This window comes from Musa acuminata, chromosome BXJ3-5 (genome assembly GCF_036884655.1).
Source record: "Musa acuminata AAA Group cultivar baxijiao chromosome BXJ3-5, Cavendish_Baxijiao_AAA, whole genome shotgun sequence".
NCBI classification, from domain to species: domain Eukaryota; kingdom Viridiplantae; phylum Streptophyta; class Magnoliopsida; order Zingiberales; family Musaceae; genus Musa; species Musa acuminata.
In genome coordinates, this window is record NC_088353.1 from 42,169,584 (window position 1) to 42,183,066 (window position 13,483).

At 35.2% G+C, this 13,483-nt stretch overlaps 1 protein-coding gene across 2 annotated transcripts; it reads left to right on the forward strand.

The window, feature by feature from the left end:
• Nucleotides 1-6,071: 6,071 nt before the first annotated feature.
• On the forward strand, nucleotides 6,072-13,076 carry LOC103986039 (stearoyl-[acyl-carrier-protein] 9-desaturase, chloroplastic). 2 transcript variants are annotated; one of them, XM_009403911.3, is made up of 3 exons: nucleotides 6,072-6,271; nucleotides 11,004-11,502; nucleotides 12,236-13,076. In XM_009403911.3, exons 1-3 carry the CDS (start codon nucleotides 6,168-6,170, stop codon nucleotides 12,794-12,796), a joined length of 1,164 nt encoding a protein of 387 aa, XP_009402186.2. In that variant the 5' UTR covers nucleotides 6,072-6,167; the 3' UTR covers nucleotides 12,797-13,076. The 2 variants fall into 2 exon arrangements, with proteins under 2 accessions (XP_009402186.2, XP_065008800.1); XM_065152728.1 differs by lacking the exon at nucleotides 6,072-6,271 and adding an exon at nucleotides 6,306-7,695.
• The last annotated feature ends 407 nt before the right edge of the window (nucleotides 13,077-13,483 follow it).

Sequence of the window (13,483 nt, forward strand, 5' to 3'; positions counted from 1 at the left end):
ACTCATTGGATTGTCATGTTAATGATAACACCAAATTGCAAACCAATGTGTGGTGTTCAATACACACCTCAACATATGGGTTCATACAAGCAATTGCAGAATATATCTAAAACCAGGGAAAAGAGGACTCAGCCATTGATTGCCATAAAATGTTTGACAGAGATCATTTTATGATGCTGCATCTCTGTTAGATCAAACTTATAAATTCTGAATCTGAAGTGGTGAGGTTTGATTGGTATGATCATTGTAGATAATTGTCTTTGTATGTTCTAATAAGGATCATCAAATGAAAGCCACATATTTTAAGAAACTAATTACATGAATGAGAATCAATTTCCATATTTCTCTATGGCTTATAGATGCTCTTGGGAATACTCTTTTTCCTTCTTGGTTATCTTTACTGTTACTGTTTCTTCTACTCTGTTGTATGATTATTATCTATGACCAGATCAACTGTGCAAGTAACAGAACAAATTTTTAGCATGTTTCTTGTGTTGATGCATTGGTTAGATAGAAGAACAGAAATAGAACAAGGAAGCTTGTGGCCTGGATAGGATAATGAAAAGATGTGAGAAGACATGGATGGCAAAGATTGTCTGCCATATGCAGATTAGGAGGCCTTGGTTGGATATGTTCAACAAAAAAAAAAAGTGTTGATCTCTTTTTCATTTTTATAGTTCTTAAGCTTTCAAGATTTTTGGTCATTCAATCAAGGCATTTATCATAGCATAAAAGCAGGCCATCAGATTGAATCCTGCATTTGTCCCTCTCTCTTAGTATTTAATTAAATGAAATTTATACAATTCTTGTTCTTCATTTGGACTTATATCATATATTTGAGTTTTATTTACACAATTCTGATTGCACATGAGAGGATGTTAAAGCACAAAATATACTGAGTCAGTTTCTAACAATTTAAGTTTTTGGGATTAGGCAACTCAATTAAAATCTATTAGTATAAAAGAAAAAATATATCTAATTTATCTTTTACAAGATTTGTAAGATTTGTAAGTTTCAATTCATGTTCTTGGTATTCAGAAATTGGGAGCTCTTACCAATCTGATTGGGCCAGATAGGCTAGCCCAATCTGACCCAGTGTTGTATAGTCTTGTTTAATTATCATTTGTTTGTTTGATCTGGCACTAAATATTGATTGAATGACATCAGATTGACCAATTTAGATTGATTTAGGTTGATTTTGAATTGCTTTGATTGGTTCAAATTTTTTTGACCTAAATTAAATACAATCAAGTTCAAGTTAAATAAGCTGATTCCAAATCAATTAAATGAGAATGATTTTTTATTCCAATCAAGAATTAGAGATAGATTCATTCTAGTTAAGATTCATGTCAGAGCTAATTAATATTTTTTGACATGAGTGGTGCTTGAAGGATAATTTAAGATGTTTTAATATAATTTTTTTATTATGATTGAGATTATTTTATTTCGTTGACGAATTTTCGTTAATGATCAGTAAGCTATTTGACATGATGATTGCATAGTAATTTTATAGATGAGAGACACTATTCCATCTGTTGGGAGTATAATATGAGTTTATCTTCATTTGTTATTGGAGAATATAAACTCATCTCATAGAATAAAGTCTTTTCATCTATGTTATAATTGTGTATTTATTTATATATAATTTAGAGTTTGACTTATAGAAGTTTCTGTTTACTATATTATTAAAATTATTTTATTTTTAATTTTTAGAATAATCTCCCAATAATACTATATGATGGAGAGCAAACATTTATCCTTCCTTTCAAAATTGATAGTACTTATGTTTCTCTATGATCAGTTATTTTATTTTTAATAAATAAATTATAATATATATTTATAATTTATGTTTCTCAATAAAGTGATGTGGATATTTGCTCTTGATGTGACATATGAAAAGATATTGTAATCATATTAAAAACAAATCTAAAATGTGACAATAACAATGTATCAAACATAATTCCATGTAGCAAAAGACAAACAGAAATTGTGAGATTGAAAGATTCAAACCAAAACCATTATTGTGGGCCAACCACAGCATTCAAACAACATGATATATCAATGGCCACTGCCTCATTGTACTCTCATGTTAACTCAAATCCTATATCCACCAATCTTGAAAACCCTGTAGTCACAGGACATGGATATGCTTATCCTTCACAAGAACAGAAGTTATTGATGAGAGTTGATAGTGTATTTATGTGAACTAAATCACTAGTTAGGTCTCACAATCTTTCAATTTTGCACCATATTTATTCATCTTGTGTCACAATCTTCCATGAAGTCTAGATTATGATAGTCACATTTGCCAACCTTAGATACTAAGATGTGACTGATGATTTATTAGGTGGTCCTAAATCTTTATGAGTCAAAGGCATGGGTTGAAAGTAGATGAATTTTCTTGTTATTTCTCAAGAAATGTCATCCATTCTCACATTTATACTCACACAGATCAATCAACTTATTTATGATAACCCATGCTTAAAATAAATTCTCCATTCGATCAATTTGATGTCGACAACTAAATTTAATTCAAGTATGGGTATTATCCCAAGAACAGAAGATGTTATTATTGGGATGATAGTTCCCCCACTCAAACAAAACATAATCCAATTAATACTACTCATTCATTCAAGATTTAGTATCTCGACTACTAAATTATTTTTACTTAATTCAATATCTCGAGTGTATACATTTGATTTTATGTTAAATCGTCGATCATTATTTAAAGAAGAAAAAAAACTTAAATCGGTAGAAAGCAAATGATCAATTATAACCAAATAATCCAAAAAAAACACAGAAGAAAAAGAAGGTTTGCAAGTGCCAAACAAGGAAGCATCACCGAGCTTCGACCACATTAATTCACGTACAGGTGGCTTCACTGCAACTGAGAATCTGTGAGCATGCATTAAAGGCCACCATCATAAAGAATGAAGGATCGTCTTCAGGCAGTAGGTGGGAGTGGCCGCCAGCTTTCGGTGGCGATTGAAGGCTTCATTCACCTCTCTTCTTGAACTCAGTTTGGTGCGAATGGAGCACCGAAGTGATGCCCATTAATACGCCACCCGGAGAGCAGGGAACAGTCGCTATTGGCTTTAATCTAAGACACAGATCAGCGATGGAGATCGCCAAGGTGTGCTTGCATGCAGCACCCAACCTTCCAAAACCTGAAGACTTCATTGCAGCAAGCAGCAGCACCACCAATACGGTGCCTGAACATGCCATCATCTTACCTATGGTTAAAAGCTCAAGCTGATCAGAAACAATAAAGAAAAACTTATGGGGAAAATATCCATCCACAGTCAGGACTTGAAGAACAGGACAAGATGCGATATGATGAATATTTTTTCTCGAAATGAAAAATATTTATCGATTCAAAGAATATTTTTTCCTTAGTTCTTGTGTTTAGACTATCTCATCTATAACAATACAAGACACCAAGTTAAACTCTCTTTATTACTTTCGAATTTTCTAACTTGATCGTCAAAAGAATACTTGAGTACGCGGAGGGACATCGGAACTCAGTTTTATCTTGAAATTCTCTTGGTCCATAAACCAAGTCGGATTAATCTTTCGTCTCGACATAGGCTAATGATACAATGAGCTAATATACATACACAAATAATAGTTTTATATTTGATGGTTCCTTTTTAATGTACTGTAACAGTAGATATCACAGAAAAACATTACATGTGTACAGAAAGGCATAAGATTACTGCTAAATTAAGGTTAGATCATCTCAAATGAAGAGCAGCAGCACCAACAAAATGGTGACTGAAGAGGCCATCAACAGAAGCTTCAATGGACTTGTGTAACAGTGACAGCACAGAAAGATACAACATGTGTACAATATCAGATCATGTCAAGAATTGGTATGAATTGTACAAGGATTTCTGTATCATCTTGTAAAGATGGTGAGCTGAGGCAGTCATAGTTGGAGTTGAGTACATGAACAGAGGGAGGGAGGGAGGCATGACAAGTGAAGAATGCTTGGTTGAGTGCTGCTTTTGTTGAATTGCCCAAAATGACAGCCACTTGAATTCCACCTCCTCCTACCCAACCCACTCATCCTGTCACCACTGCTTTGGCTATTTCTCCAGCTACAAAAATAGATGGAATTGGCATGAGGTACTTACTTGAAGAGAGAGAAAGGAAGAAAGAAGAGTGAGGATGAGTGGTTCTCTTTATTTGACTGTGATCAAGTAACTTCATCTGTTTATTTGAGAGAGTATTTCTTTCCATGGAGAGATTGAAAGAAAATCTTATGTTCCTGAAAATCAAATTTGATATTCGAATAGAATCACCAAATTTAAATTATTGATATATTTTTATGAAGATATTTTGAGTCCAGATTAAGAGTCTACTTAGATAAAGATACCCATATAAAATATATGTACTAGAAATCATTGAAGAAAGATATCCATATTTTTTATTATATGAAAATATTACCAACTGCTCCTCAAAATTATCATTCCTTTGAGATGTTTAGTTCCTATGTCACTCCTTATATGAGTCCTCTCAACTATTTCATCCATAATTTTCTATCATATCAAAATACTACAGAGTGTCTTCTCCAAATTATGCTGCAAAAACCGAAATCAGAATCAATAGTTCGGATTCGATTATGAACTGATTAAAAATATTATATTATAAATATGTTCCATGATAATAGTTAGCATTTTAAAATTTGAGTTTGAATCTCGCTAAAGTAATTAATTTTTTTATCAATCAAAACCGTGACTCTGAAACCAAATCGGAATCACTCGGAACCAATTTGATCATAATTTAAATATAAAAGAATTAAAATTGACGATTTCGAAACTACGATCAAGAAGACTACTCATAAAAATATTCAATAATTTTGCAACCATTATTTTGGGAGGTGTGGCTGTTCTCCATCAACATTTCTTATTTCTCACACACTCAACCAAACAATCAACTTAGTTACTCTAATGTTTCTTCCTTTTAGCTTCTCTCAACCATCCTACCAATCTATTTATGCACTTTGCCTGACAGCATCCTAAAGCAAGCTCTTGATGAAGACAGCAAGTCTTCACCATACCCTTCTTCTTCTTCTTCTTCTTCTTCATCAGGGAACAAAGAATAGAGGAAGAGCAGGAGGAAGCATACAGATTGATAGTTTAAATTGATTTACTAATTATCATAAATATAAAAACTCTAGCATATAACTTCATGTGCATGATCTCAGGTCACTATTGATATCAAAAACTCAAGATATCGAGAAAAAAAAATTTTATTATACTTATTATGATCGGATCGGACGAGACCGAATGATCGGATACAAAAAAATTAAAATCCGATTATTAAATCAGTTTCGTTACAAAAACAAGAATAAAAAAATGATCGAATCAAATAAAATTCACCTAATTTTGGAATATATGTTCTTATTATTTATTCTAGAAAAATATTTATGCTGATTTTAAATCAGAATTAAAGGGAGAAAGAAACTATCAATCTTCTTCCACCTCCTTCATATGTACAATTTTGATGAATAAAAATAAAAATTCATATTTCTTGGATATCCGAGTTATGATAATTAAATTTGACAAACTAATTCTTTCATATTATTATCATCTAGACATATATTTAAGTTTATAGTATGAGTTGATATTATTCTTCTGGTCTTATTCTCCATGATTAAAGTTTCAAATTGATTGATTTATTTATTTTTTTAATATTTATTTTATAAAATTATAAAATTTAAAATATATTTTGATTGATATGGTCCTCCACAAGTAATTCACCATACAGTCTAAGCTCAAACTCTAATATATTGTTGGCTAAGAACTCTACATCTCTTTTCCATCTCATGGCTACCTTTGTTGAACCATTGCAGCTTACACTGCTCCAATTTTCCTCTTATTTGACATGTTTTAGTGAGAAGAAGACCCCATTTTCGTGTGCTAAAGCTTTCAGATGAAGATTTCATATTTGAATGGTAGGAGAGCGAACATAAGGGTCAAATAGTCAATTCATGTGCCAGTTTGCCCGCGTCACCAATTGTGGCTCTATTAAATGCCGCTCGCCACCCCTTTCTCTCTCCCACTCCTCACAACAAAGACAGACCGGACGAGCATTGCTCTGTCTCTCTCCCCCTTCTCCGTGCTATCTTCGAGGAAGAAGAAGAGACAAGGAGGGTTGATCCGATGGCTTCTCGGGTGGCCTTACTGCCGGAGTCGTTCCTCTGCTTAGCTCGGTCAAGGAGCAAGAGGAATGCTGTGTCTCCCAGGGTGTCCATGGCCTCCACCATGTTAGCCGCTTTATTCCTCGTGTTCTCTTAACACACTGGATTTGGTGCTTTGTTGCTCGTTGGTGCTCCTTCCCCGATCTTGTGAGAAATGGGTTTGGGTTGGGTGGTTGGTTGTGCCAAGTCTCCATTTTTTTTTTTACTTTACCCCTGTCCCGATTTGAACCCAGGTTTTTCGATCCGGGTTGCTGCTTTTTGATCCTTTTGCGTTGGAATTGGTGGGAAAGTTGGCAATCCTATGCCTTTCTGTCGTCAAAATGCCATTTTGTTTTCGGTTTCTTCCTCAATAGTCTACCCGCAGTTGTTCCCTTTATATATATTACGTCGATCACTCGTAGATTTGTTTTTCTTAACGAGTTATCCGCACTGCCACCATGTCGCGACTTGGAGTAGATGGCTTTGATTTTGCAAGTTAATGAATTTGTCCTGTCTTCGAAGATTTTTTTCTTGATATTTTTTCTTTTCGGTGAAGTTAAGAGTATCTTGATCTGTTCTTTTGAAAGACGTGTGATGTCTTTCTTTTTTATTCTGCTATAATAATTTTGGAAGAAGTTCTAGATTGGCTTAGGTTGAGTTAATGTGACATGCAATTTTAATTAGCCTTGTTGATTGTGATGCATGTGTGGCCTCTCCATCGGGAACGGTTTTTGTGTATTAGCTGCCGGCCTCTTGTGGCTTGTCGTTGGGAATCGATTTGGAGTATATGGTTTCTTTGATATAATTTTTTGGATATGCTTTGTTGTCAAATTGCTTAGTTATGATGTTGGGCCGTTGTCCATGACAACATAATTATAAATTACCTGAAAAGATCTTTTGATGGATCTTATAATCAAGATAACCCTTTTCTTAGTTCACAACTAAGTCTCCTTGCTGTACTGATCTTAACTTACTGGTTACTTAGCAATCTTTGCTAGTCATCTCTGCCTCGATCTGAGCGCCAGAACTCGAGTGAAGCAGATCAGAAACATGGTTTTGCAAGCACTTGTGGAAAGGGCAAAATTTCATTAGACAAGTCCGAATCTTAGGGTAAAATTGCTTGTTAAGTGTGGTGGATCTCAGAGTGCAGGTGTCTGTTTTTGTTCACATGCTAAAACAGTGAAAACTAGCTATTGTAGCATGGGAGGATGAAAAACTTAATGAGGTACCTCCCTTCCTACATGTTTAACTAAATATGCCCGTTTAAAGGGAAGGGACTACAGGGTTATGGCTCCACCAGACTTACTGTCTTTTGACATGGCTTAGAAGCTAAGCTAACTAATAGATTTAAGTGGTAACTTGTTGCAGAATTTGACTTATGCTTGATGGAAGATTTATGTCTGGACACTTCATGTAAAAAGCAAAAGTGGATGTGGGCTAAAGCATTTATTTGCAACGGTTGAACTGGAATTTCTAGAACCCTGTTATATGATGATGAATAGAGCTATCGGGTATGGGTAAAATACAAGGCCTAACTTGATCATCTTGAAAAATTTATGTCTTTGACTGACATATCTAAGAGCCTATGGTACCATCACTTTGAATTCTTGTCCGTCCCAGGCTTATTCTTTCTTCAGTTCACTTAGCAGTTTAATCAATTTTTATTGGTTTCCTTCGTAGTTGTGGTACAAGATTTGACAAAGTACAGAAAAACAAGATTGCCTTGCCTTGTGGTTGAGGAGAAAGAAAGTTATTGGCTTGTAGAAATTTCTTCATGCATTATGAATTAATTGGTTATAACCTTTAGTGACTTTTGTTTCAAACTGATCAATTAAGATAATACTCATTCTGGAATCCATTGGCATCTTGTGGCATAATTTCTGTTTTACATATTCATGAGAAATGTTACATTTCTTCCGGAAGAATGAATCTACTGGATTTTTTTTTAAATGAGGGAGCTTTTTTTTTATTGAACATTTACAGGTATGTGTTTCAGTTGGAAGGGTTGTCTGTCATGGTGAACACCTATTTTTAGAAGTCTATCCATGAATTTTTTTGAACACCTATTTTATAGACAATCCACTAAAGCTGCTCCTACAGTGATAGATCTTTGGATTTAGCAGTTTCTAAGTGCTGTATCCTGCTATTTAATGTTGATGTTGTCATTTTTGGTTGTGCATGCTTTTTTTTGTTTTGGATATCTCATGTACACAATTTTTGCACTATGGCATTTTTTATGGTGTATATGCTACTTCTATTGTTTTGTTGTTATATGATGGTATGCAATCTTTTTAAGAAAAGTTTACCATATTGTTGAGGTGATTTGTCCTCGATTGGTGTTGTTAGCAGTGAGAATTTAGAATAAGAATGTGAACTAAGAATATATTGTTTCTTGAAGTATCTTGTACGGTATTGATTATAGTGGCCAAGAATTCTGTGATGTATTACAGAGTCAAAGCCTTCCTCCCATCTAACCAGAACCTATGGATGCCTTTTCATTTATGAATTAGAAACCACATAACCATTAATGGGGTTAGGTACAAATTGGACTTCTAACTCATATGCATTTGAAGAAACTTTTAACTGGTTTCTAAAAAACTCTTGCAAAATTATGAAGAGAATGAGATACAAATATGCCACCAAGTAAAATAAAGTTTGCTATACCTTTTACAACTCACATATATGTAAAAGCTAGATCTAATCTACACTTGACTATCCCCAACTAAACCTGACCAATAATAATTAACCCATGGCTGCATCGTTCCCTCTCTTTGTCTCTTCACAGATCCCATCCTCAAGATCTTTTGATGATGAAGCACATGGTAATTCCAGCTTGATCTCCAAAATCGAAGAACGGATACCAATGCAAAATTTTCTCATAGCTGAATACTCAAGTAGGAGTATATTCTGGTACAACAGAGCAAATCTAATTCAATTTGCCCAGTCTCTAGTGATTCTAAGATCTTAGGGTGTAAGTAATGGATCTCCATACCTGAAGTTATATTCATCTGAAGGGATCTTGGTATTTTGTTTTAGGTTGGACTCAACTCCATTTATGAGACCATTATTAGATTATGATGACAAGCATTGATTTTGGGCAATCACATAGCAAACTCTCGAAATGTCATATCTAGCACTACAAAATTGCAAATATCAGGTGTTAAATTATTTTAGATCTCAGAACCTCAATATACCTTTGTTAACACCCTCCTACTCGTCCATGTCTTTCTAATATACCCTATTTTACTTCACACTTTATTCCACGTTGATATCTTTCTGCATTGTGTGGTGGATGAGGGCTTGTTCAATGCTCTCTATCTGTCTATCATTCATTGTCTTCAACAATCTTTTCATGCATCAACTTCGGCAGTCTTGAGCCTTATTTTTCTAGAATTTTAGAACCAAATGAGCACAAAAGAAAAATACTGGAAGAGGAAAAGAGGTGGACTATAGGAGAAAAAGAGAACTAGTAGAAAAGAACTTAAAGACTAATGGTGCTAGAGAGGGGGGAATGATTATAGAGTGTGGTAAGGCATAATTGGTAATTTGGTTGTTCAGTAGTTAGTTTGGGATGGTTGATTTTTTGTGAAAGGCATTTGGGAAAGTCTCAGAGCTTGTAGGAAACTATATGATATCTTCAACTTTGTTTTGGTAAATACAAAATTAGGTCCACTTCTAGGACACACATGGAATTTTTGCTTAGAATTACATGTATTTGATGATTATGATGATAACTACCTTCAAAAGATCATTTTCAATATTCTTCAATTTTTTTATTAACTGAATTCGCATGGGATGGGATCTGTTGGGTAATGGGATCCAGATTAAAGCTTCAAGCCAACTTGGTCTTTCTTTTCCCTTGTTTCTTGTCTATGAATCCCTTGGACATTCTTGATTCTCCATGTGTAGACAGCATTAGAGTTGTTTCCAACATCAAGAAGTCCTTTGGGTTTGTAAATGCTCTGTCATTCTATATTTCATCTTAAGTCAGTACCATTCTAGAGAAGGATCAGTTGCCACTTTCCGTCAGCAAAGAAGGATCAAAAACATGTAGATGGAAAGGTTCTGGCACTAACTGATGTGTGTCCTGGTGATTTACAGAAGCAAAATGTAATTTATAAAATATATGTGCTTAGCTACATGGAATATCTACTAGCTGTTTGAATTGACAACAGAAGTTATCATTGCAAAAAAGGCGGATTAGAACCTGATTGCCATATCAGGAGCATCTTATAGATTCCACCTTGATGCAAAGAAATATAGTTGATGTGCTTTTCCTTTCTATTAGATTTCATAACTTAATCATGTCTATTCTTTTTCCTTGCCATGAAACAAGACACTTCTGTAGTGTATTTCTTTATCAATTTCTTCCTTTTTTCATTGCTTATAATGTAAATTAGTTTAATAACATCAATATAATTTTCTTCGAGAGATATTTTTGGTGTTGCTTTTAGATTTTAATCTTCAGTTATTTTATTTGAAAAAAATGGTGCTTTTAGCATTGCCTTCTTCAAGTATTATGATTATTCAGTTGGTAATCCTTGGATTGCTGCAACTGTTCAGTTTTCCTGTTACAGGTTCTATTTTTTCCTCAGTTTTTGTGTATGCTCAGCCAACTCCCAGTTTTATGTGATCCATGAGTCAAATTGTTGACTAATTCTAGTTTAAAACTACAAATGCATTACGGATACACATCTTGATAATGTTAATGATACTTTCATTTATTGGCTATGAATGTAGTCTATGATATTTTTGGCACTGTGATCTGCAGTCAACAATCAATGTGTTTTAAACATTATACTTGTGCATATTGTTCTAGGGTTAAAACTCCAAAAAAGCTATTCGGTCCACGTGAGACACATATTGAAGTCACTCATTCCATGCCACCTCAGAAAATTGAAATTATAAAATCATTAGATGACTGGGTAGAAGATAATATATTGGTGCATCTGAAGCCTGTCGAGAAGTGTTGGCAACCACAGGATTTTCTTCCAGATTTTTCGTCAGAGGCATTCAATGAGGAGGTTATGGAATTGAGAGAGCGCTCTAAGGAGCTCCCTGATGATTATTTTGTTTGCTTGGTTGGAGATATGATTACTGAAGAAGCTGTTCCTACATACCAAACAATGCTAAACACCAGCGATGGTGTCAGAGATGAAACAGGAGCAAGTCTTACTCCTTGGGCTCTCTGGATAAGGGCATGGACTGCTGAAGAGAACAGACATGGAGATCTTCTCAACAAGTATCTATACCTGTCTGGAAGAGTTGACATGAAACAAATTGAGAAGACAATTCAGTATCTCATTGGCTCAGGAATGGTAGGGTTTCTTCTCACTGATGTTGCTTTAGCCTTGAATCATTTAGTAGAATCTTCAAGATGGTTGGTAAGGGTGCATTCCTCACCTCCAAAGGCTTCAGCTGCCACATGATCCTATCCTAGGACATGACTCGAGATTATTGCCTACTGCATATTTCACACATTAACAGTGTGCATGTGAATTAAAATCCTGGCTTTGCAGTTGATTCTCAGGCATAAAATCATACTCAAAATGAGCAATTGCAACAGTAAACATCAAAACTAATTTTTGAGTCCCATATATATCTAGATGTGGCTCCATCTTTATTATAGTTTTGGAAACTGCCCGACAGTCCACTTTTGAGCCCCATGATATCTGGAGATGAGGCCTTCCACCATAGTGATTACAGGGAAAGAGAAAACAGGAATGGTATATTTGGTGCAGTTTAGTGGAAAATTGGGACCTTTTGCTGGTCAAACCCTTAATGATATATGTGCTATTTTGTTCGGTATCGTTTATCCATCCTAAAACATTGCGACTTATATAATTTAGCTCTTATCTTAGATTGAGTTTTGGGTCCTTTTCTTGTTATTTCTTTCTTGTAAACTGCTTTCTATTTTAAAAAATACATTGTCTATGTCGAGGAGTTGAGCAGTAAAGGCATTTGCCTCCATCACCTACTCAATCTGCTTTTGTCTGATTCTAGTGTTCTGTTGTAATTTCTTCAGGATTTGAAAGTGTGTTGCATTTGCAGGATCCCAGGACAGAGAACAATCCCTATCTTGGTTTTATTTATACCTCATTTCAGGAGAGGGCTACCTTCATTTCCCATGGGAATACTGCCAGGCTTGCTAAAGATCATGGGGATCTCAATCTGGCCCAGATATGTGGAACAATTGCATCTGACGAGAAGCGCCATGAGACTGCATACACCAAGGTAGTGGAGAAATTGTTTGAGGTAGACCCAGATTACACTGTTCTGGCATTTGCTGACATGATGAGGAAGAAGATCACAATGCCCGCTCATCTGATGTATGATGGCCGTGATGATAACCTTTTTGAGCACTTCTCAGCAGTTGCTCAACGGCTGGGTGTTTACACAGCCAAGGACTATGCAGACATACTGGAGTTCCTTGTTGCAAGGTGGAAGGTCGGTGAGCTAGCAGGTCTCTCTGGGGAAGGAAATAAAGCCCAGGATTTTGTCTGCACATTAGCTCCAAAGATTAGACAGCTCGATGAAAGAGCTCGAGGGAGAGCCAAGAAAGCACCTGCTATGCCTTTCAGTTGGATCTACAACAGGGAAGTGCAGCTCTGAGCATCAAACAATATATTATGGTTTTGTTGTTTATGCAAGCAGTCATCCTTTCTTTGCCATTGGTTTGCTATTCATAAAAGAAGTTCCATGCTTTGTTTTTCTTCTGTTCAAGTATTGTATGAGTCATGATGGGGGCTGTAGATACTCCTCACGCCATCGTAAATATCATCATATAAGCAGGTGCTTGATTCATGTCTGTTGTGTTTTTCTTTTTCATGGACAAGTTCTGTTGTTTATCATAGTTGGATAGTCTATGCATATGGGAACATAGCCTTTGTTCTTTTCGTGTGTGCTCGTTGATTTAGAATTTCTGTCATTTGGATTCTCTATATGCATCTAGACACATTTTTTACCAATTGCAACTTCCATTCACTATCTAGATTTTAATCAATCCTACATGTCATGACTTCATGACTGAATGATGTGGTGCATGCAGCGACTGGCAGCTCATGTCAGCCGACCTCAGTAAATTCTGCTAGAATTTGTGCCAGTCAGAACCATCTCACTTTTCAATTGTTTGCTTTTGTTATATCAGCACCACAATGTGTTATGTAATTCTGTACAAGCATCTTAAATTATTGCAAGCACATCAATTTCCAAAAGATTGCTTTTGTTTGATTGTCACTAGTTTGGTGCATTGATGACCAGTATAATTAAAGCCACTGCTTGAATCTTTTAAACATCTGG

Excerpts from the sequence above, each read along its gene's own strand:
- LOC103986039 (XM_009403911.3), top strand. The coding sequence starts at position 6,168 with ATGGCTTCTCGGGTGGCCTTACTGCCGGAGTCGTTCCTCTGCTTAGCT. Across the intron at positions 6,272-11,003 it reads GTGTCCATGGCCTCCACCAT|GGTTAAAACTCCAAAAAAGC; the intron begins GTTAGCCGCTTT and ends ATATTGTTCTAG. Across the intron at positions 11,503-12,235 it reads ATCTCATTGGCTCAGGAATG|GATCCCAGGACAGAGAACAA; the intron begins GTAGGGTTTCTT and ends TTGCATTTGCAG.